This window comes from Carettochelys insculpta, chromosome 4 (assembly GCF_033958435.1).
Source record: "Carettochelys insculpta isolate YL-2023 chromosome 4, ASM3395843v1, whole genome shotgun sequence".
NCBI lineage: Eukaryota > Metazoa > Chordata > Testudines > Carettochelyidae > Carettochelys > Carettochelys insculpta.
This window is the reverse complement of record NC_134140.1, coordinates 121320935-121344969: the sequence shown is the minus strand read 5'-3', so window position 1 is coordinate 121344969 and position 24035 is coordinate 121320935. Positions and strand designations below refer to the sequence as shown.

Sequence of the window (24035 nt, the reverse complement as noted above, 5' to 3'; positions counted from 1 at the left end):
GAATGCACTCAAAGTTAGAGTTCTGCTGGACCCATCTTTTATACCCCTTTTGGGTTATGTATTCTCTTTCTTATCTATGGTGCCAGATCATACTGGTCTGTCTTTGTGACACCAGTTTGTTACAAGGGCATTTCTTACTTAGTTTGCACTTGTAAGACAAGAGATAAGCAATTTAGGAGTACAGGACATTCTTTTTGTGCGGGCGGGGCACGTCCCCTTCTGGGTGATTGTGTGTGTGCATCATATTGATCAATGCCAGCTGGGGTGATTTCTGAGGGTCCCCCCCCCTCTCATGTTGACAGTCTGGCCTGTTAGCCTTCTAGCTGTACTTTCTGCTTCTCAGGGTCACGATAAGCTAGCATATCTGGGCCTCAATGAGGGCATCAAAGACTGTGCTGTCAGCAGCCGTTTCCGTGCCCTGTGTGCTCCTCGGTGGAGGGGGGCAACGAGCAAGCTGGCTTGTAAGCCGGGGAGACTTTGTCTGGCTACGATGGGGTATGGTGAATTGGAACCCAGATCACTGTGTGTTATTGCATGGGGGGTAGGACTGTATTGTCTAAGGATAGAGATGGCATGTGGGAGTTATTGTGGCACCTGCATGGTGCTGTCTGTGTTTCCCAGATTGACTCGTGTGTGATGCTTAGGCAGTCTTGTAAGAAAAGATGGTTTGGACAGATCATAGAACAGTCATTCTTATTGGCTCTGTCTGGGGTATTGGGCTGTGGTTGTCACTTGCCCTTCACACTTCAGGATGTCTACCTTGTGAATAGGAGTACAAATTAAGGCCAAGGTGGTGTGAGGAGGCTTCCCCGGCTCCACTGTGTAAAGGACTTCACTTTGCAAATGCATGTATACATTTTTGTTTGTGTTAATATTTGCATTTTTGAGAGCATCTTTTAACGAAAGTACAGAGCCCATCGTTCAAACAGAGAGAGGAGGTGCCATATATTGCATTGTGTTATAATATATCTTCACAGATTCCATCGCTGTAATGCCTGCTTGACAGCAAGTGCTCTAATAACAATATTTATTTTATTTTCCTCTAGATAACTGGTGGTCTCAAGTATGCCCAATGTATTTCCTGAGGTTAGTAAACCTCTATAAAGACGCAGTAGTTTATCTCCTGAATGGAAGAAAAACATTATTAATACCGGTCCTGTTTGGTAGTTACATTACAGCTGCTCTCAGACTGCTAGAGAAACTTCACAAGGTAAGAGGCAAGTATGTATATTTTTGAATGTTGCAGTGGCTCTCCGACCTTTTCCATACCAGCCCTTCTAGCCATATGGGAAGGGCAGGGCAGCTGCAACATGATACAGTAGTTCACAAACCCCAGGTAGAGGAGCCGTGTTATCTACCATGGCCCTTTTAATTGCAGCTAAGGAAAATGAGAGCTTGCTAGCACTAAAGCTGAACTTGAGGCTACGTCGTTTATTCACAGGACTTTCTTTAAGACAATTAATAAATAGCTGTACTTAGGTAAAATGCCTCCAATAGTGCAAAGCATGTGGAATGCTGCAAAATGTTAACTCATAAAATTATTATTTTATTATATATGCATTATTATTTTAATTGTATTTTAGCTTCTGTGCATGTGCACTGTAACTAATGACACAAGTTTATTGGATGCAAACGAAAATCTGAGGCATCTCAGTTGTTTGCAAAAACTCTTTTTGGATTTAGTCCTTCAAGCCTCTTTATGCGGTCAATTTGGGCATGCTGGTAGACCCTCATGCCCGATGAAGAAAAAAGCCTATGTATTTTAAAAGGGAGAAACATGTATATTCCCTAAAATTTAAAAAAAATATTTTTTTAATCAGGTGAATCTGAAAGTTAAACATGTGGAATACGACAAATTTTATATCCCAGAGATTTCCAACTTGGTGGACATTCAAGAAGACTATCTTATGTGGTTCTTGCATCAAGCAGGAATGGTAAGAGGTTTTGAAAATGAGTTATGAAATTATGATCTATTTTCACCTCTTCAGGGCTGTTTATAAATTTCAGTATCTCTAATAATAATTATTGTTTGTTGGAATAATATGTTCAATACAGGAGTATGTGTGGGTAAGCTATCTTTGATTTTGGGTATTCCTTAGCTTGATTAAACTAGCTTAAAACAATGCCACCAGAAGAATAAAGCTACTAATGCCCCCAAATGTTCCTTAAAATTCACTGATGTGGTGTTATGCCTTCAGCTTAATTCAATGACTGTTTAGTTTGATCCGCTCAATTTAATCACAACCTCAGGACCTAAATCATATATAATAAAAATACATATTTTACCCTTAAATTCCAGATAGTACAGTTGAAGCCATGTCGATTGCAGGATGTCAGGTAGACAACATGGGTGAGGTAATATCTTTTATCTGACCAGCTTCTGGTGGTGAGAGAGGCAAGCTTTGAAGCCACACTGAGCTCTTACTCTGGTGTAGGAGAAGAGGTCTGTGTGGCTCAAAACTTGTTTTGCTCACCAACAGAATTTGGCCCAGTAAAAAATGTTATCTCACCTACCTTGTCACCCTCTACTTCTGTCATGTGGTAGGGTATAGAATAAGATGAGCTCTGCGAGCCAATGCTGCTCCCTAAAAGGGAACATTGCTGTCCCACTGAACTGGAGCTCAGGTTCTATTCTGGGCTTTTCTAATTTCCTGGTGAGTGATGTCAGAAAAGTTCCATCATTTTGTGTCCTAGTTCCCTCATCTGTAAAAACTGAGATAATACTTGCCTCCTTTTTTGTAAAGTGCTTTGAAAACTATGAAGGGAGAATGGGATATAGAAGCTAGGTATTATTGGTATTAATAATAACTATGACCAAAATGCTGAATTAGAACAGATGTATCAAGGGAGACCAAAATAATGAAAGTATAACTAGAAGTTGTTGATCTATTTTTATGGAAACTAAAAACTAGAGTGTACTGTGCAAGTTGTGACACCCCCTTTCAGTGGTAAGGTAATATCGTAATGCCTTGTGTTTGTTTTAGCCAAAGTGATGAGATGTGATTAGGAGCAATATGGCAGCTCTGTAATAGTAAATGTAATAAATTTATTGAACAGTTGGTTAGAGGAATTGAAAATGGTAGTATTGGGTAATTGACTGAAATAAAGGTGTCACATATGTGGGCTTAAAATAATGTCTCTTTGTTTGAGATAGTCTTCCTAATAAAAGTAGAAATAAAACCATAAGTTGTTAAGGAATGTTTTGGTGATTTTTTGGAGTGAAATTCACCCTTTCATAGGGATCTAGGTGGCATACAAGCCTTGACATGGCCCTCTGCTCACAAGTGAAAATCACCACATCTCTTTCTCTGAGGGGAAGAAACTAGAGTTTTCATCTAAGAAGATACGAGGTTCAGAGGAGTTTGCTCTCTGAACTAGGCCATCTGAAAAAGCATGACTTGGAATATGGAACCAGGAGAATTAACTTTTTTTTTTCCCTTATTTCTTTCCACAGAAAGTAAGACCATCTATAATGCAGGTAAAAAACAAAGCTCCACAAAAAAAGTCACCCCTCTTCTCTTTGCAAGTGCTTGTCCAAGTAGCAAATAGGCAACTGAAATTTTCCTTTCTTCCTTGCAGGATGCTGTGACGCTCTGCTCTTATCCTTTCATCTTTGATGCTCAAGCCAAGACCAAAATGTTGCAGACGGATGCTGAACTGCAGATGCAGGTACTCAGCTCTTCTCTCTTTCATTATGGTTGTCCTTAATTTTCTTTCCTGCCTTCCCCCCTCATTCTCAGGTGATGTTTCATAATACATTATACATGGGCAGGATTTCACCATTTGAGTAATTGTGTGGCATCTGGCAACAATTAAGTACTTGAAGAGCCTCTTACTACTGGATTTCACTGAGGCACTGCTGAAGCCCTTACAGTTCAATAATTCCTTATGTAAATAAAGGTATTTCATTAAGAGGGATTCACTGTGATCACAATTGTTTGGCACCTTGCAGTACATTGAACAAGGTGGGATTTTGATTCTGTTACACTAAGTGGGTGACATCAAATATGGCTTCTATCTGGAGATCTTAGTATCAAGTGAGTGATTTTTTTTTCCCCCTCATACCTTTGACACAGTGTAAGTGATCAAGCACCAATCTGCATCAAATATGAAGTCACAAGACAACATCTCCAGGCCCTCAGCTAAACCTCACTTGTCCCCTAGAGCAGGAATGGAATCCAGAATTTCTAGTGGAGGACAAGTATCGGAGGGGTAGCCGTGTTAGTCTGGATCTGTAACAGCAACGAAGTGTCCTGTGGCACCCTATAGACTAACAGAAAAGTTTTGAGCATGAGCTTTCGTGAGCACAGACTCAGAGTCTGTGCTCACGAAAGCTCATGCTCAAAACTTTTCTGTTAGTCTATAGGGTGCCACAGGACCCTTTGTTGCTAGTGGAGGACAGTGGCTTGTAGCTGGTCAGGTCTGATCCATCCCTTCCAGTAGATGGGAGTGATGCCACACACCAGTTAGCACATTACAAAGTGCTTTCCTCTGTTATCTTTGTGAATATAAAAATGGTGGGAGTCAACAATGGAGTCATTTCTGTGGACATTCATGAGTTCAGGGCAGGTGGAGAAGGTACTTAGTCACTTGTTAAAATGTAGCACAGGTTTTCAGTGTCCACAGGTTGTTACCACCTGATGGCTGTTAGGTGGACTATGTACAAAGGGAAAGTGTAGTTTCCAGCTGACAAGTTCCAACACAGTGAAAAACTGCCACTAGTGCAGGAGCTCTAGTCTTAGTAGGTTACCACTTTTAAAATGCAAAAAAACCTGGGACACCTCTTTCCCCCCCGATCCCACCTCACACAAGGCAAACCCATTGCAGCCTGAGCGCCCATGCTCCAGAAAACTCCCTGATCCCCTTCTTCAGCAGCTACTGAAGGGTTTAGTCCTGCAAGCTGCTTTATGTGGTCAATTTGGGCATGCTGGTAGACTCTCACACCCCATGAGGAAAAAAGCCTATGTATTTTAAAATGGAGAAACATGTATGTGCCCTAAAATTTAAAAAAAAATTTTCTTAATCAGGTGAATCTGAAAGTTAAACATGTGGAATATGACAAATTTTATATCCCAGAGATTTCCAACTTGGTGGACATTCAAGAAGACTATGAGTCAAACCCTGTCTCATGCACATGATCTGTGTGCTTGCATGTAGGCGAGCTGTATTTTTAATAGTTTTGGGCTGTGTCTACACGTGCCCCAAACTTCGAAATGGCCATGCAAATGGCCATTTCGAAGTTTACTAATGAAGCGCTGAAATGCATATTCAGCGCTTCATTAGCATGCGGGCGGCAGCGGCGCTTCGAAATTGACGAGCCTTGCAGCCGCGCGGCGCGTCCAGATGGGGCTCCTTTTCGAAAGGACGCCACCTTCTTCGAAGCTCATGGGAATAAGGGGAATTTCGAAAAGGAGCCCCGTCTGGACGCGCCGCGTGGCTGCAAGTCTCGTCAATTTCGAAGCGCCGCTGCCGCCCGCATGCTAATGAAGCGCTGAATATGCATTTCAGCGCTTCATTAGTAAACTTCGAAATGGCCATTTGCATGGCCATTTCGAAGTTTGGGGCACGTGTAGACACAGCCTTGATCTGTTATCACTTGAACTGTGGAAGGGGAAACACTGCAGCAGCTTTAGCCAAACACCAAAAACTTTTAGCATTAAATGTGGATTAGCCATGTATTGTGATAAGGCAAACCTTTAGACCCACATTAAAAAAAATTGGCAGATTAAATCAATTAAAAACAAACAAAGAAACAAAAACAAAAAGCGAGGCTGGTCAAATACTAGTCAGGTGGTTACCCAGCTTGGTGGAGAGGCTAGAAGTTGAATGACCCACACAGACTAAATTACCACCTTGCTCCTTGAGGAGGTCCTCCCAAGTCATGATTGAGACATGTTGTTTAGATAGGTTGAACTGCTCTTTCCTATATTGCAACTGTTCTGTATATAGAGGACTTTATCCTCCTGGAAGGCAGTTCAGTTATGGGTTCTGTGCTGCTGTTGAAGAGAGAAGGTTGCTGCTGTTGTAACAAGAAGCAGAAGGAAGGAATATCAAGGGCACAATGGTGGTTGTGATATGGCTGTCTCCACTCACTAGTACCCGGGTAGCCTGCTTTCTTCAATTTCTCTTTTTTTGTGTGTGCTGTTTTATAGGTGGCAATCAATGGAGCAAATTTGCAAAATGTTTTCATGCTTCTCACTCTGGAGCCTCTGCTGGCCAGAAGCCCTTTCCTAGTTCTTCATGTCCGCAGGAGCAATTTGGTTGGCGATGCTTTGAGGGAGCTGAGCATTCATTCAGACATAGATTTGAAGAAGCCTCTGAAAGTAAGATCCTTCAGGAGTTTTTTTGCCCCTAATCTGCCTTATTTTCCTTGTTTCCTTCCAGTTTTCTTACAGAACAGTCTCCGCTCTCACCCCATTTCTACTCCCCCACCATGCACTGGGCTCATAATAAGGTATGTTGATGCCTCTGTGGTAGGGAACTTTTTTGGGGGCCACCAACCCACAGGAAAACCAGTCAGGGGCCACACCAATGAGAAGCAAGAAAACAAAAAAAACCCCCCTCACTGACATGGTCCCCAACTGACAGACAAACAACAAAGGGCACTCTCTTCATTCCCCTGGCACACCAGCCCCAGAGCCTAGGGTGGGGCAGGGCTAGTGCCTTTTGTGGGTCCCTCTGAGCTTTGGGGCATGGCCAAAAATGAGGGGTTCAATATAGGGAGGCTGCCAGGAATTGGGCTTGGGGTGCAGGATCTGGATGAGGGGTTGCAAGAGCAGGCTTGGGTTTGGGGGGCCTGGGTTGGAGGGAGGTGCAGGAGGGTGTGGGGTCTGGAGGGGTTTGGGGAAGAGGGAGCAGGGTTGGTGTGGGGAGTCTGGGAAGGAGGGTGCAGGGTTGAGGTTGGGGTCTGAGTGGGAGGGAGTGCAAGAATGGTCTCGGGGCCCCAGGGACTGGACAGTGGTGCAGCTTATCTGGGCAGTACTCCAGGATGCATATGGCTCTGAGCCCCATCCCCGCTTCTGGACATCACCTTGTGCTGCTCTGATTGGTTGCAATTACAGTCCACAAGAACAGCAGAATAAAACCTCCAAGCAACTGCTTTACCCCCTGTCCCTTCCCTGGCTGGGGGAATAGCAGCAGCACCCGTTGGAGCCCTTTGCTGTCCTGCCGTCCCTGTGAGCTGGGTCCAGCCCTGGCTTGCCTGACTCCAGCCTTGCTCCTACCCCACCACGGGCTGGATGATCAGGAGGAGAGCCCTGTGCCTTGTGGTCTGCATCCAGACCACGGGCTGAGGGGTCCCCACCCCTGCTTTCTGGTTATAACTAGTAGCAGGTTTCATCCAGCCAAGGCAGGGATGAGTCTGCCTGCTTCCTGATCATCAGGCTTTGTTGGGATTGGTTGACTCCATACCTATGGGCTTCTACTTCACTATAAAAGGACCAGATAAAGGAAGCAGTGGGGAGGGGTTTTGCATCCACTCTGGAGGACTCCCATTTTGTGGCTATTGCCTCTGTGTGGACAGGACAGCATGGAGCGGGGTGTGAAACCAAAGCGAAAGCAAACTCCAGAACACGTAATTATTTTATACACATTATTCAGTGTCTTTTTGCCATTTTGCAAGAAGAACTAGAGTGGGTGATCTAGTAATGAAAGGGTTTGTGTCTGAGAAGGTGCTGCAGAATTCAGATAGCGCTGATATCAACCCACTAACATCTGTGACCAGAAGAACTGTTGTCCTGCTGTGGAGGGGAGGGGGCAGGGCCTGTGCTATTGCTCGCAAGGCATCTGATTGTTTACAGCTTTTCCTCCACACTTTCCAGACAAAATGTTGAATCATCAATTTAAAAGAAGTCATAGTAGTACTTCTCTTTCCTATACTCACCGAACACTGAAACAGTCCCATTGTTGATGATGTTTTGTATGTTGCAGTTAGTAATTTGCATGACCTATGATTAAATCTGATGTCCCATTGGGTTACCCTGATTTAGTTACCTGTTTTCATGGCAGGTGATCTTTGATGGTGAGGAGGCTGTTGATGCTGGAGGAGTCACAAAGGAATTCTTTCTCTTGTTGCTGAAAGAAGTCTTGAATCCCATCTATGGAATGTTCACTTACTATCCAGAATCAAAGCTGTTGTGGTTTTCAGATATGGTGAGTCACTGACCTGCCTGCCTCGTGAGCTCTCATGAGCTATGTTGAATATAGTGAGGAAAAGCTATGTGAGAGGAAGTAAGCTGCCTTTCATTTTTTTCCCCGTGATTCAAGAAGGGTCAAATAGTCATTTAGTGTAAATTAATGGAGGACCATTGACTTCAATAAACCTAAACCAATTAGCTCTATTTGTCCAATGTTAGTCCATAAGACAAAAATGTATTAAATCTTAGATGGTGGTTAGTGATAAACTGTAAATATAGTCCTTTTACTGTTAACGCTGAGAATCACAGGCTGTTGTAATTGATAAGGGTAGAGCAATTGAATGGTGTTTATTCATTGCTTGATTTGATACTGTAGTGTCTCAGCTATACACTGGGGACATACAAAGCTGGAGACTTCCAATTGTAAGGATTTCAGATTTCTGTGCAGCCCCAGTCTTCATCTAATCAAAATCAGTACATTACAATATCTCATTCATGGACTGAGCTTTTTAATGTACAGCATGAGGAAGGCATGATATACTAATAAAACAGCAAAGTTATTCTGATTTGCCTATCTCTGCAGATAGTATTTTGAGTGGTGTGGAATGAATGTCAGATAGCCTTATCCAAGAGATGTTTAACTCTTTCTTCTTGGCTAGCAAAATTGAAAATTATTTTGTCAGGTAGTGTTCTGAGATGTCATGATTTATTTTTCTAAAATAATCAGATTATTTTGAAAATTGAATTATACAAGTGAGAAAACAGCACATTACATTTTGTAACCCACAGATAACATTACATTGCAATTGTTAGCATAAATATTTTAAAAATAGCAAATTGCACAGTGCTAAGTATAATCGTAGTGTAAACATGAAAATATCTTGTTCACAGGGCTGCATAGTTTAAAAAGTATGTGCCACACTATTGTCACTGATGCACCAATCTCAAACCACAGAGCAATGAAGAAGGAAATATCTCACTAACTAGCTGTATGCTCCAGGAAAATAGTTCAGTTTTGCATAACTTTTAAAGGAAAATAGCTTTTTTGTCTGTCTTAAAACATTGTCCTGCGGTATTTAGAATGAAAATGTTGTGGCTTTTGGACCCTGGCTCTTCTCTTGTTAGGATCCAACCTGAGGGAGTGCAAATGGAATAACAAATTAAAATAATGGTTGATATTTGAAATTTAGCTTTAACAATCTAAGGTGGTAATTCTGCGTCTGAGACTCCAGTCCTTCCATGAACTCTGTGTGTCCTGGGGTTTCTGTTCACAGGGAGCTCATGGCAGGGTTGGAACCTACAAATGATATTTTTACGTCGTTTCCTCTTGAATATCTGGGGCCAGTTCTTTAACAGGAAAATTATAAATAATTATTTACAGGGCCATTTCCTGTGCGTGAGGTGCTATCCAAGCAGTCAAGGAGGACAGCCCTGGCTCTGAGATTCTCACAGTTGAGGGCCAGATTTTTAAAAGATCTCGGCTTCTATTTTGGCAACTCACTGAAGCAGCTGAGTTTTCAGAAATCTCTGTAGGAGCTGCTTGGGTTCTGAAAATCGGGGCCCAAATTGTGTTGCGTGTGTATTTGCAGAGGGAATATATATTTGTGTTCCATTAAGCTGCACAATTAAATTTGTTCTAACTGTGACATTCTTATATGTTTTTGAAGTGTTTTGTAGAGCACAACTGGTTTCACTTGATTGGCATAGTATGTGGACTTGCTATATACAACTTCACTGTGGTAGACCTCCATTTCCCATTGGCACTGTACAAAAAGTTATTGAATGTGAAGCCCTGCTTAGAAGACTTGAAGGAGCTGTCTCCTACAGAGGGAAGGTATAACACTGAAGGACTATTTAAGCTGCTGTTCTGCTCAGACTTCTTGTGGGAGCTGGGGTGTGCATCTGAGAACAATGCATGTGAAACTGATTAATATTAATTGAACCCCCAAACGCAGACACCCACACACTCCAGAGAGCCACTTGCCCGAAGGTGCTGTAGGTTGCCCCTCCTTGCCCAGGAGAGCCACTCTCAAAACTCCCTCCTGTTAGCAACCACCCTGGTTGCTTGCCAGCAGGGTTTCAAAAGCTCTGGCCTTCCTGAGAGCCCTTCCCTTTGACTACCACTCAGCCAATCGGCACGCAGAGTTTAGATTTCAAACCTCAACCTAATCAAGGCTAACAGCTTCCAACTGCCAGCCTGAGCACATGGCCTTTCAAACAAACAGACAGCTCAGCACTCCAAACAGACAGACAGACAGGCTTGCGACCGGGCACTTGCAAACAGGGTGGTTGCTAACAGGAGGGAATTTTGAGAGGGGAGTTTAGAGGGGGAGCTTAGAGGGAGCTAGTTACTTCTACAGGGATAAGGGGCGGCAAGATGGTTACGGTGGCAGCGTTCCCAACTGCTGGCTGGAGCTGAGGGACCCACCGCCCCCAGGGTGCAGCGTGGGCAGCAGGACGCAAGTGGTCTTGGGGGAGTGTGGGGGACAGGGGGCAAGACCAAGGGGTGTCGGTGGTGGGCATGTGGTTTGGGGGCATGCGGTACGGCTGTGCGGATGGCGGCAACCACGGAGGCTGGTGGTGGCATGCCCGGCTCAGATTGCCTGGGCTTCCAGGCCCAGTCCTGCGATCCCTGCATGCGCGTCCTGCAGCAGCTCCGTGGGGCTCTGGGGGCAGCTGCAACCAGAAGACGAGTTGGTAGCTTTGGCAGGGACCCAGGGCACGGCTGGGCCGCGAGATCGGCACCTTCCTGGAGGACGTAGGGCTGCAGGAGCATATGGCCAGGTGCGGAGAGGCTGGGGGAAGGGGGACCTGGGGGCGATGAGAGCTGATAGGGGGCAGTGTGGTGAGGTGGGGGGACATGGGAGTGGATGGGAGGCAAGGGGGCGGGGAGGGGGGATCTTGGGTTGACGGTAGCTGATGGGAGGTAGAGGGGTGGGCAAGGAGGGTCCTGGGGAGGTGAGGAGGTTGTCAGGCCACGGGGAGCTTTGGGGACACGTGGTGCCAGGGAGGTGCAAGAGGTAGTGGGATCATTACCCACATTCTCCATGCCCCACTGCCTTGTGGGTTATCCTGGGAAGGAGCACGGCTAAGGGAATAAACCCTGACAGAAAATCTGGAGGGGAGTCCTAAGGCGGTTCTGTGTCAAATTCTGGCATTGACCCGGCAACTCCTGCAGCTGAGCTGGTACCAGACATAGAGGTTATCCTGTCCTTTGGACTATATCAGTAAAGCCGAGAGGGGAACACTGGTGTCTGGGCAGCCCAGGGTCCCAAAAAATTGCTCAGGCTTGCGCCTGGAGAGGTACTCCAGTATCGCTTAACAGCGTTGAACCAACACGGGAGGTAACAGATACTGGTTATAAGCTCTTGCTCGATGGGCGTAGAGAACGAGCGCCAGGGGTTGTTTTCAATGGTGGGAGAGATCATCACATCTCACTGGACAGTCACTACCCGCCTCAAGCTGGGCAGCCCCCAGCCAGTAGGGTACTGTCCCACCACAGTTCACCTGCCTCACTGGGTCCGTGAGGCTTAAGGTTCCCAAACCTGACAAGTGACTGAAATTTGAGCACCAGGCAAACCAATAAGAAAATCAGCAAGAAAAGGAAACCATCAAAGTTTTAAGCTTGCTTGCTGGAATGTGCAGACCATGCTGACTGGTTTGACTGAAGATCTTCAGGACATCAGCAACACCCGAAAGACCGCTGTCATCAATGAGGAACTGAAGAGGCTCCAAGTTGACATTGTTGCTCCGCAAGAGACGCGACTTGCAGATTAGGGATCTCTAAATGAAAAGGACTACACCTTTTTCTGGCAGGGTAAAGCCCAAGATGAACCCAGGGAGCATGGTGTTGGCTTCGCCATCAGAAACACCCTTCTACAAATGGTGGTATTAGTCATCGGCAGATCAGAAAGACTCCTTCAGGTCATACTTCAAACTTGCGCCAGTCCTATCCACCTGATCAGTGCTTATGCTCCAACCCTGTACACCGCACCGGAAGTAAAAGACAAGTTCTGTGACGTGCTAAGTGCTGCCATAGCACAAATGCCTGCTTGCAAACAACTGTACATTTTGGGTGACTTCAGTGCAAGAGTTGGAGCCGATCGTGACTCGTGGCCTTCCTGCTTAGGCCACTTCGGTGTGGGAAAAATGAATGAAAACGGACAGCGTCTTCTCGACCTTTGCACGTACCACAATCTGTGCATCACAAACACATTTTTCCAAACCAAGCCACAGCACAGTGTGTCATGGAGACACCCACACTCGAAACAATGGCATCAACTAGACGTAGTCATCGCTAGATGTGAGTACCTCAGAAATGTCCTGACACGCAGCTATCATAGTGCCGACTGCGACACAGATCACTCGCTGGTTTGCTCCAAACTCAAGGTGACTCCCAAGAAGCTGTACCACTCTAAACCAACTGGAAGGCCCTGCATTGATGCCAGAAAGACAGCAAACTCAGAGAGAGCTGAAAAGTTGGGCGAGACCCTCGAGGAGAATCTGCGCAGCAGCCCTGGGTGTGCTGATGTGACATCCAGATGGCAGCATCTGAGGGATACAATTTACAACACAGCCTTGTCAGTGTTTGGAAGAAGAGCTAGAAACACAAATGACTGGTTCGAAGCTAACTCCGATGAGATGATTCCAGCCATCGAAAAGAAGTGCGCTGCACTCCTGGGCTACATCTACACGTGAAGCCTACGTTGAAATAGGCTATTTCGATGAATAACGTCTACACGTCCTCCAGGGCGCTGGCAACGTCGATGTTCAACTTCGACGTTGCGCAGCACCACATCGAAATAGGCGCTGCGAGGGAACGTCTACACGCCAAAGTAGCACACATCGAAATAGGGATGCCAGGCACAGCTGCAGACAGGGTCACAGGGCGGACTAGCGCTTCCGGGGCAACAGCTAGCCGCTCCCTTAAAGGGCCTCTCCCAGACACACTCAGCCTGCACAGCACGCGGTCTGAAGAGCCATAGGTACACAGACCCCGGGTGACGCAGGCATGGACCCCCAGCAGCAGCAGCCAGAAGTCCACCCAGCCCTCCCGGCAGGAGCAGGGCTCGCCCTGATCCATGCAATGCGGGAGGCAGCTGAGCACCTCCTTGCTACACCGGAGGAGGAGCTGCCCCCAGGGCAGCAGGGCTCAACCCCCAACCCTGCAGCACCCCGCCCCGCCCCCCCGCCTCACACGCCGGCGGCTGTGGAGCTACCCCACCAGCACCGACTGGTGGGAGCGGCTGGTGCTTGAGGAGTGGGATGACGACCGCTGGCTCAGGAACTTCAGGATGAGCCGGCAGACATTTATGGAGCTGTGCCAGTGGCTCACCCCCGCACTCAGGCACCAGGACACTGCCATGCGGCATGCCCTCCCTGTGGAGAAACGGGTCGGCATCGCTGTCTGGAAGCTGGCCACTCCCGACAGCTACCGATCCGTGGGACAGCAGTTTGGTGTCGGCAAGGCCACCGTCGGGGCTGTCCTCATGGAGGTAAGAGGACCCATGGGCGGGGCAGGGGAGGGGGGCCCGGGCAGAGGAGGGCAGGGCAGAGCAGGGCGGGGGAGGGCAGGGCAGGGCAGGACAGGGCCACGCGCACCCTGCTCACCCCTCATTGGTGCTCTCCCATGTGCTTTCCCTGCAGGTTGTGCGTGCCATCAATGCCATGCTCCTGCACAGGCTCGTGAGGCTGGGGGACCCAGATGCCACCATCGCGGGCTTTGCCACCCTGGGCTTCCCCAATTGCTTCGGGGCTCTGGATGGGACTCACATCCCCATGCGCACCCCGCATCACAGTGGAGGACACTACATCAATCGCAAGGGCTACCATTCTGTGGTCCTCCAGGCCTTGGTGGACAGCTGGGGCCGTTTCCAGGACATTTATGTGGGCTGGCCTGGCAGCACCCACGACGCACGGGTTTTCCGGAACTCGGGCCTGTGCCACCGGCTGGAGGCGGGGACCTACATCCCCCAGCGGGAGATCCCTCTGGGGGACACCACCATGCCCCTCTGCGTCATCGCAGATGCGGCATACCCCCTCCAGCCCTGGCTCATGCACCCGTACACGGGCCATCTCTCCGCTAGCCAGGAGCGCTTCAACCAGCGCCTGAACCACGCGCACCAGGTGGTGGAGCGCTCATTTGGCCACCTGAAAGGACGCTGGAGGTGTCTCCTGACCCGCCTGGATGCGGGCCCCAACAACATCCCCCTGATTGTGGGTGCCTGCTGCGCCCTGCACAATTTGGTGGAGAGCAAGGGGGAGGCCTTTTTCCAGGGCTGGGCTGTGGAGGCCGGCAGGGCCGACGTGCAGCCACCCGCTGCCCCCAGTTGGCAGGTGGACCCCGAAGGGACCCGGGTCCGGGAGGCCCTGCGGGCCCACTTCGATGATGAGGCCGCGGGGTGAACTCTGCCAGGCCCTTCACTGCCCACCCCTTCCTCCACAACACTCCCTGCCCCAACGCCCACACCATGGAGCACCCAACCGCACCCCCCCCACTTTTCCTGGACAAATGACAGCACACACTTGTGGCTGAACTTAAACTGCTTTTTCTTTTAGAACTTTCTTTTTTAACTATAAATAAAACAAGAAAAAACTATATACAACGTGTGTAACGAAAGTAATGTGTACAAATAGAACAATAGTAATAAAAAAGTTTGTTCACTAATAAAAAGAAAACCAGGGATGATAAAGGGGAGAACTATTTACATGGGGGGGACAGGGCAAACAGGGGGCACAAATTAATAAGTCACAACTATATACAAGGGGGGCGGGCCACGTCCCGGGCCCCTTGCCCCTAAAGTCCGGCACTGGGCGTGGGCGGCCGGGAGCCCCGCCGCGGCCACAGCCCTGTCCGGGGCTGGCTGGGGGCGGGGCGGACCGGACCGGACCGGACCAGAAGATATGCCCCGCAAGTCTCAGCTGGCTCCAGGGGTCCTTCGGCGCTCCGGCCCTCGGTGGTGGGTGGCGGGGCGACGGCGGACAGGACGGCGATGTGCGGAGCAGCTGGTGGTGCGGCGGGTGGAGCAGGCAGGGCGGACGCTGCGGCGGCCAGCGCGGCATGGGGGGCCAGGTAGTCCACCAGGCGGTTGAAAGTGTCCATGTAGGCCCCCCATGCCTCTTGGCGCCAGGCCAGCGCCCGCTCCTGCAGTTCGAGGCAGCGTTGCTCCACCCGCAGGTGCTGCTCCGCCACTTCCAGCTGCCGACGGTGGATGGCCAGCAGCTGGGGGTCCGTCGCCGTCGGCTGGTGGTGGAGCGGGGTCCACCGTCTAGCCCGCCGTGGGGCCGGTCGGTCCTCGGCCGAGGGGCTTGCCTGGAGCGATGGCCCCAGAGGGGTCTTGGGGACCACTGATGCCTTGCCGGCGCTCTCTTCCAGCCCTTCCGATGGTGCAGCTGCGGGACACAGGAGAGGAGGGGGGGAAGAAGAATGGAGACGGGCGTTAGTGTGGGCCCTGAGCCGTGGCCTTTGTCCCCCCAGCCCTGTGCTGCAGGTTCCCCATCCCCGTCCCCGGGAGATGCTGCTGTGATGGATGGGGTTCAGGGGTCCCCCTGCACTGCACCCCGTCCCCTGGTGGGAGCGACTCTCACTTCACTCCGCAGGGTCTGACAGGAAAGGTTTCTTAGGCCACAGATGCCCAGTTTCTCCCAGGAGTGACAGCACCAGCTGTCAGAAGAGACAGTCCTTCCAACCTGTCGTGGGGAGAAGACCCCAAGGGGTGCCCCTCTGGGATGCAGCTTTCCCCCTCCTCAGGCTGGCTGCCTTCCAGCTCTCCCTTCCCCTAGCCTCTACCTGGGGCTCCCGCCCTCCCCCCCACTTCCAAGCCAGCTCGGCTCCTCCCTCCTCTTTGTTCAGGGCAGAGGTGTCACCTGCCAGCTGTAGCCCTACGATCATCCTTTGCTCCTGGGAGCTATTCGGCTCTTGTTGCTCATATCTAGCCTAAGTCTCCCTTTGGCACTCCCCCAACTCCATCACATGCTGCTGCTGCTGCTGCGGGGTGTCCCACCCCCTCCTCCCGGGGGCCCCTCGAGGTTCCGCTCCCCCCTGCCCCGGGGATGGGGCAAGGCACTGTCGTGGGGGGGCAGGGGCCGATGCACTGCTGTGAGGGCCATGGCCATGTGAGCATGTCGGGGGCCCTGGACACATATCTCTTACCCCCACCCCTCAAGCCAAGGGGTGTACACCAGAGGGGGGTACATACCTGTCGGTCCACTCCCACGGTCCGGAGATCCCCGGGGGGTGGAGGCCCGGCTGCTGCTCCGGGATGGCAGGAGGAGGATCTGCAGCCTGGATTCTGCGGAGGAGGAGCCCCCCTCCTCCTCCTCCTCCTCCTGCCGCGATGGCCCGGGGGTGGGCTCCGGGGGGGGCCCCCAGGGTGCGGGGCTTACCTCCGGGGCGGACTCCGGCTGAAGGGCCTGCTGGGGCTCGTCAGCCGAAGTATCAAGGGTGGCCGGAGGGGAGGAGGTGTGCCGGGGGCCCAGGATGTCCCTGAGCTCCCTGTAAAAGGGGCAAGTGACGGGGGCGGCCCCAGATCGGCCGGCCGCATCCCGGTCCCGGGCATAACCCTGCCGCAGCTCCTTCACCTTACTCCTGACGTGATCAGGAGTGCGGGCAGGGTGACCCCGGGCAGCCAGGCCGTCGGCCAGCCGAGCAAATGCATCCGCGTTCCGCCTCTTGCTCCCCATTACCTGGAGCACCTCCTCCTCGCTCCAGAGCCTCAGCAGGTCCCGCAGCTCGGTCTCCGTCCAGGAGGGGCCCCGCTGCCGCTTGCCAGCCTGGCTGCCCGCCTGGCTGGGCTGGCTGCCCTGGCTCCCCTTGGGGGGGGTCCCCTGGGGGCGCTGGGGGGGCTGCCGGGCGGCCATTGAGGGTCCTGTGGCTGCTGAGGGACGTGCAGGCTGGCCGTGTGTCTGAGCTGCTGCCTGCACGTTCCCTCAGCTTCCTGCACAGGAAGGGAGGGGGAGGGGACCTTTAAGGGGCTGCTCCACGTGGCCACCATTGAGCTGAGGGGCTGGAGAGAGCGTCTCTCACCCCCTCAGCTGATGGCCGCCATGGCGGACCCCGCTATTTTGATGTTGCGGGACGCGGATCGGCTACATGTGCCCTACTTCGATGTTAAACTTCGAAGTAGGGCGCTATTCCCATCCCCTCATGGGGTTAGCGGCTTTGACGTCTTGCCGCCTAACGTCGATGTTAACATCGAAATAGCGCCCAACACGTGTAGCCGTGACGGGCGCTATTTCGAAGTTAGTGCCGCTACTTCAAAGTAGCGTGCACGTGTAGACATGGCTCTGGAGTACAAATGCTTGCCGAGCCAGAGTACCCTGCAAGTACTCAAAGCAGCCAGAAAAACAGTACAGCAGATGGCCAGGCGCTGTGCCAACACCTACTGGCTCGAGCTATGAAGCAGCATCCAGACCAGTGCTGACTTTGGTAATCTCAGGGGCATGTACGAAGGCATCAAGAAGGCATTAGGACCCACCCAGAACAAGATGGCACCTCTGAAATCCAAATCTGGTGAAGTCATCACTGACAAAGCCAAACAGATGGAACGCTGGGTCGAGCACTACTCCAAGCTGTACTCACGCGAGAACATTGTGGTTGATAGAGCCCTTGATGCCGTCGAACTCCTACCAGTAATGGACGAACTGGACCAGGAACCAACTGTGGATGAACTGAAGAAAGCCGTCGACAGCATTGTGGTAGGAAAGGCCCCGGGCCAGGATGGTATACCACCAGAGGTAATCAAGTGTGCCACGGACACTCTCCTGGAACCCCTACATGAGCTACTGTGCCTGTGCTGGAGAGAGGGAGAGGTTCCACAGGATATGCGTGACGCTAACATTGTAACCTTGTATAAGAACAAAGGAGACAGAAGCGACTTCAACAATTACCGTGGAATCTTCCTCCTAAGCATCACTGGTAAAGCGTTCCCTCGCATCATCCTCGGCAGACTCCAGAAGATTGCTGAGAGGGTGTATCCCAAATCACAGTGCGGATTCCGCGCAGAGAGATCTACCATTGACATGGTCTTCTCTCTGAGGCAGCTGCAGGAGAAATGCAGGGAGCAGAGGAAGCCACTCTATACTGTCTTCATCGACCTGACCAAGGCCTTCGACTTGGTCAGCAGGGATGGACTGTTCAAACTGCTCCACAGGATAGGATGTCCACCACGGTTACTCAAGATGATCCAGTCTTTCCACGGAGATGTGAGAGGAACCATCCAATATGACGGCACGTTATCGGATGTTTTCAGCATCAGGAGCGGCGTCAAACAAGGATGAGTCCTTGCTCCGACATCGTTCGGGATCATCTTCGCGCTCCTCCTGAAGCACGCCTTTGGATCTTCAACAGAGGGCATCTTTTTGCACACAAGATCTGATGGGAAACTGTTTAACCTTGCAAGGCTGAAAGCTAAATCTAAGGTGCGGGAAGTCCTCATCAGAGATACCCTGTTTGCAGATGATGCTGCTGTAGTGTCACACACAGAAGACCAGCTTCAGAAACTGCTGGGTCGGTTCTCCAAAGCATGCAAGGAGTTTGGGCTTTCCATCAACGTAAAGAAGACAAGTGTACTTGCTCAGGACGTTGCTGAACCTCCATCAATCAGCATTGACAACTATATGTTAGAAGTCATCCACGAGTTCATTTACCTCGGGTCCACCATCACTGACACCCTGTCATTGGACACTGAGCTAAGTAGGAGGATCGGAAAAGCAGCCACAACTCTGTCCAGACTCAGCGAGAGAGTGTGGAATAACATCAAGTTGTACACCCACACCAAAATGCAAGTCTACAGAGCCTGCATCCTCAGCACCCTCCTTTACAGCAGCGAGTCTCGGACCCTGTACGCCCGCCAGGAAAAGAGGCTGAACGTCTTCCACTTGCACTGTCTCAGGCGCATCCTTGGAATATCATGGAAGGACAGAGTGTCCAACACCGCCATCCTTGAGCAAGCTGGAATCCCAACCATGCACACCCTCCTCAGGCAGCGGCAGCTCTGCTGGCTTGGCAACGTCCCCAGGATGAATGATAGAAGGATCCCAAAAGACAGCCTGTATGGCGAGCTAGCCTCTGGCAAAAGACCTCCCGGACGCCCCCAGCTGCCCTACAAAGATGTTTGCAAGAGGGACCTCAGGGAGGTAGACATCGGGCCAGACAGCTGGGAGGAGCTGGCAGATGATTGCGGCAGATGGAGGCAGCAACTACACAAGGGCCTTCAGAAGGGTGAGATGAGGATCAGACAGCTAGCAGAGGAGAAGTGAGCCCACAGAAAGCACAGTAAGGGCCTGCCAGACACCCATTACACATGCAACAGACGCAGCAAGGACTGTCACTCTCGTGTGGGCCTTCACAGTCACAGTCAATGCTGCAAATGATGATTCCAAATGGAACGACGAAGGGCGTGATCCATAGTCTATGCAGACTGAAGGATGCTACTACTACTACTAGGCCTGTTGACTTGATCAAGGAGCTGATTCTAGGCGGCCTGTACCACCAAAGTGCCTAAGTATATGCTTAATTCTATGCATATGAAGGGTTCCATTGAAATTGGTGTGCCTTTTCCCATGCGTAAGTGTTTGATGAAATCTGGACCAGAGTGGAGTCAAGGTGGGCGGGGCGGCAGGGAGGAGGAGGAGGAGGAGGGGTAGGCTACTTGTCTTTTTGAGCTTCAGTGTTGTCCAGCAGCCATGTTGGGATGTGATTGAATGCAGGTGGGGGCTAGAGAGATTTGGGTTCTAGACCCAGCTCTGATGCGGACATGCTTGGTGACTTTGGACAAGTGACATTGTGTTTCTCAGCCTTTATTTCCCCATCCCATCATTGGTTTGACTCATCTGTTTAGACTTTAAATTCTCTAGTATATAAGCTCTGTCATCTGCTCATTGCCTGGCCTGATAGAGCTCTGATCTCTGTCACAGCCTCTGTGAGCAACTGTGATGATAGCCAGGTAGAAAGGCAGTCGAATGTTGAGGAGGAATGTCTTCTCCTGAGCAGCAGACACTGAAGAGTTGCTCCTCACGCATAATTTTCTCCTAGCTCTGGCAGGTTCTGATGTCTATGTCACATGAGATTTTTGATCTGATTATTATCTGCTATAAATTATGATGATTGCTATATAGAGAGCTCAGATTTGAATAATCTTTTAAAGAAGAATTGATGGGGTAAAGTGAGGGGGCTGGGAAGATACAGACCTCCTGCAGCCATGTTTTGGCAGATATCAATGGGACCCTAAAAATAAGGATATGGATGCATCCTTCCCCTCACCCTTACTCCTTCTGCAACCTCCATGCCTGTTTTATGGTCCTTCCTAGCTAGAAATCAAAATTCTTTTCCAAGCACCGGGCCCCTCAACAGCATCCTTGTTCTTGTCTGACATGAACTAGACTGAGAATTTGTAGTGTTGCATTTATCCTTTTTATAACCAAGCACATTTGTATATGGGAGTCACGCTCTTCCTTTATGCAACCCAGAGTTTATCTATATCTTGTCCTGTTACTCAGACTTATTTATTTCCACTGCTGGGATTGTTTCTTTTAAACATGAAGTGCAGACAGCACTACTTCTTGGATGTTTCATTTGCTGGTGTGTTTTTTTCAGTCCTCCCTCCTCTGCCTCTCTTGCAGGAGTCTTCAGCAGCTGTTAGATTATCCTGGGGATGATGTAGAAGAAACATTCTGCTTGAACTTCACAGTAAGGAAAATGAATAACGTTTGTCAGTTATGTGATTTCTTCTGTGGGTGCCTGCAGAGGCGCTGTGCGTGCGTGCGTGCTGTGGTTTAAACCCAAACAAGTCCATAATATTCTGCTGTTCCTGTGTATATGGTCAAGAAAACTACACCACTAAGTGGTTAAGGGCATACAGCTCCCAACTCCCATTTTCTGAAAGGATCTAGGCACTTAGGAGCCTGTATCTCAGTGACTTTCAGTGGGGTGTAAGCAACAAGACTCCTTTTGAAAATGGAGCTTTGGCTCTCAAGTTACTTCTTTGAAACAAAACACTGAAGTACACGACTAGGATGTTGATTTGGGCAGATTGATATAGTGTGGCTCCAAAAGATTTTCTTCCCGCTACTAAACAAAATTGTAGTCTTTGCAGTGGGGTGGAAATCCATGAGGACCTCTCTGGTTTCTCTACTTGGTCGCTTAGTCTGAAGACATGCACCCAAAGGCGCTTCGCTTGCTACAAAGTTATGATAAGCTGGCAAGCCCTAAGCTGAGGTTGTCTCACTTGGATCAGGATGTTCTGGGTAGGCCCTAATGTCACAGGTATGCACTTACCTCTATATAAACAGAAAGTTGATGTGTCATGGGTTGAGCTAGATGCATTAGGCCAACATCTGAGCACACATGGTACTAGAGAGAAGGCATGAAAGCTCCTTTCTCAAGGGGCTGTAATTAGAGCTGACATGGCTATATACTGGGTTGGATATTGTGAAGAAATCCTTCTTGCCTTAGTGTGCTCTGAGAAGGCTAGACTTTTGTGGTGTTTGGTAAAGGAGTTTTTAAAATAAAGCTGTCTTACAGATCCTATTTCTAGAGCTAACCAATTCTGGGTTTAACACTGCTACACACAGATTTGTATTGTAATTCAGGTTGAAGTCAGACCGATCACATCCACCTATAAAATGAACGGTTAAAATAACCTTGTTGTTAACCTCCCAAGCTCTTTTATGCCTTGTTTCAGGCAAAATGACTTTTTTACTGCTGTGCTGAGTCTTTGAAATGGATTCATGGTTTTGCCCTAAAGGTCTGAAGAAGGTCTCTTTTGTGGCTCGTTTGTGGTAGCTGGCTGAAAATGTATCCCATAACTTTTTATCCATAAGATGCTTTAAAATAATACAATATGTACAGAGTGTCTGTGTATCACTGGCATACTTGCTTTGTTATAATCACAGACAAAAGTAGCACATCAGACTTACCAAGAGGTCTGGTAATCCTGCTGTCAGAGTAGATTAATTGAGCATCCTGCATTGCCATTATTAAAAGGTGACTTGACTGGTGCCAGTACACCTGACACTGGGTAAATGTAGATTTTAGCAGGTATCAGTCTCTTCTTTTTCAGCATGAAGTTGACTTAACAGGATAGCTTGGTTCTCTTCCAGGTTTGCATTTGGCCTCAATTGCAAATCATGTTCTAAGGGCAAATGTTGTCTATGAAAAGTGAGGCAAACACAGCAGGTAATCTGTGTATATTTTTAATCTCTCCAGCTCATCATGTCTCCTTCCCTCACCCTTTGTGTGTCAGTAGCTACACAGTTTACCTAGAATGAGTGAAAGGCCCTGCACCCATTCTGCAAGCTTGTGTAGTGAAAGAGAGAATGGGAAAACAACTTTTTTTGTTTTTTTTAAATAATGTAGATATGCAGAGAAAGGTACGGTGTGACAGAGCAGAAGAAGCTAGTACCTGAAGGAGACAAAATTGCTGTGCAAAAGGACAATAGGTGAGTTACTATAATTGAGCCATCATGGCAATTAAAGTTTGCTTTTTGGTGCCCCATGGGTGGAGCTGTATAATAATGAACTGAGACAGGAGAGGTTAGTACCAGGGAAATGCTGGACTAGAATTTCAAAAGATATCAGGTCCCCCTGGGTCTCATTTAGGCATCTAAACATGTGATATGATTTTCAAAAGAACTTCCTAACTCGAGGCCCTTAATGCAGCTGTTAATCTACCATTGTAACTGATTTTGGGGGAGACGAAACTTGAAAATGCATCAAGACTGAACAGAAGACATTGGCATTGATATAAGCAGCCCTTGCTACGCCTGAACCAGAGATGACACTTGAAATCCTCTATTCAAATGTAGAGGGATTCTCTGCAGAGAAGGCTTCCATTATAGCTGGTATGGGAACAGTCTTTGCATGTGTGCAAGAGAGACAGACAGTAGTACCAGACATCCCTGAACGCATTGTTTATGGCAGCGTGATACTTGCATGTGATAAAAAATTGACGACAAACATTATTGCGAAAGCCCATAATATAAAGGAACTCATCGTGTCTGAACTTGGCCAAAGAGCAGTGTTTTGTTTTTACAAACTATCCTGGGCTAATCGACCTGTCAAGTAACCACCAGTAAAAGACACACACTGGATAACAAAATTTCCCTCACCCTGATGCCTTCTTTTTTCAGACTTTCGTGTCTGTCTTTCAGTGCTACTCTTTGCTCATGTTCCGTTGCGCATGCTACTCAAGAACATATATAAGAATCTCTTTCTCCCACTATTGGGAAGTCACCATTTTGTTTTTGATTGTGTCCTCTTGAACTCTGCTCTGTGTTCTAATTGAGTGAGCAAGCAAAGAGGCAGTGTGAACTGTTACAAATGTCATGCAGAAATAACTGGTGGAAGAATTCAAGGAAGTCACATCCACCCACTGTCCAAAGTGCAGCCCAAGGACAAGCTTCAGGTGGTCTCTGAGTTTGCCATGTTGCTGCAGGGCTAATGCATCCCAATGCACTGAAATCAGCTTTAAAGAAAAGTATTTTTGGGTTTTCGCGTGAATAATGTTCTTCTGAAATTGGGCATTTTTGTCGTGCTCTGATCAGAATATAGTGAGAAAAGGGAGGGGAGTGGAGAAGAAATATGCCCTTAGTAAGACATGGAGGAGTCATTGTGATAGTGGTTTTTGATGCCAATGACTAATCACAGGACATTGTGGTCTGTTCGAATATTGTTCTTGACCAGCCCAAAGCAAAACAGTGTAATTCTTATAGTCTGGGAGAAGCCTGCTGCTGCTTGCTGAACTCTCTCAGGATGTTCTGTGTCATTTATTGTACCAATTGAATGCTCAGAAAACCAGCTTGCTGAAATTAGTGTAACTCCTTTGTGAGGACCCATTTATACTCTATCGAGGTGCTTCCTACAAGCAACACCCTTATAATCACATTTTCATCTATATATAA

The 24035-nt window shown here is 48.9% G+C and overlaps 1 protein-coding gene across 9 annotated transcripts in view; it reads left to right on the top strand.

Annotated features, from left to right (window-relative positions):
- HERC3 (HECT and RLD domain containing E3 ubiquitin protein ligase 3) overlaps positions 1-24035 on the top strand; it is a 104074-nt gene that overhangs the window by 62777 nt on the left and 17262 nt on the right. For 5 of the 9 annotated variants that reach the window (XM_074993607.1, XM_074993604.1, XM_074993606.1 and 2 more), the window contains 9 exons: positions 1047-1210; positions 1821-1934; positions 3455-3478; positions 3580-3669; positions 6153-6323; positions 8008-8151; positions 9803-9969; positions 20757-20823; positions 22492-22574. In XM_074993607.1, the coding sequence (XP_074849708.1) occupies positions 1047-1210; positions 1821-1934; positions 3455-3478; positions 3580-3669; positions 6153-6323; positions 8008-8151; positions 9803-9969; positions 20757-20823; positions 22492-22574 (1024 nt within the window). Of the gene's footprint in view, positions 1-1046; positions 1211-1820; positions 1935-3454; positions 3479-3579; positions 3670-6152; positions 6324-8007; positions 8152-9516; positions 9679-9802; positions 9970-20756; positions 20824-22491; positions 22575-24035 lie in introns of those variants that run through there. The other 4 variants (XM_074993609.1, XM_074993608.1, XM_074993612.1 and 1 more) reach the window with 3 other exon arrangements.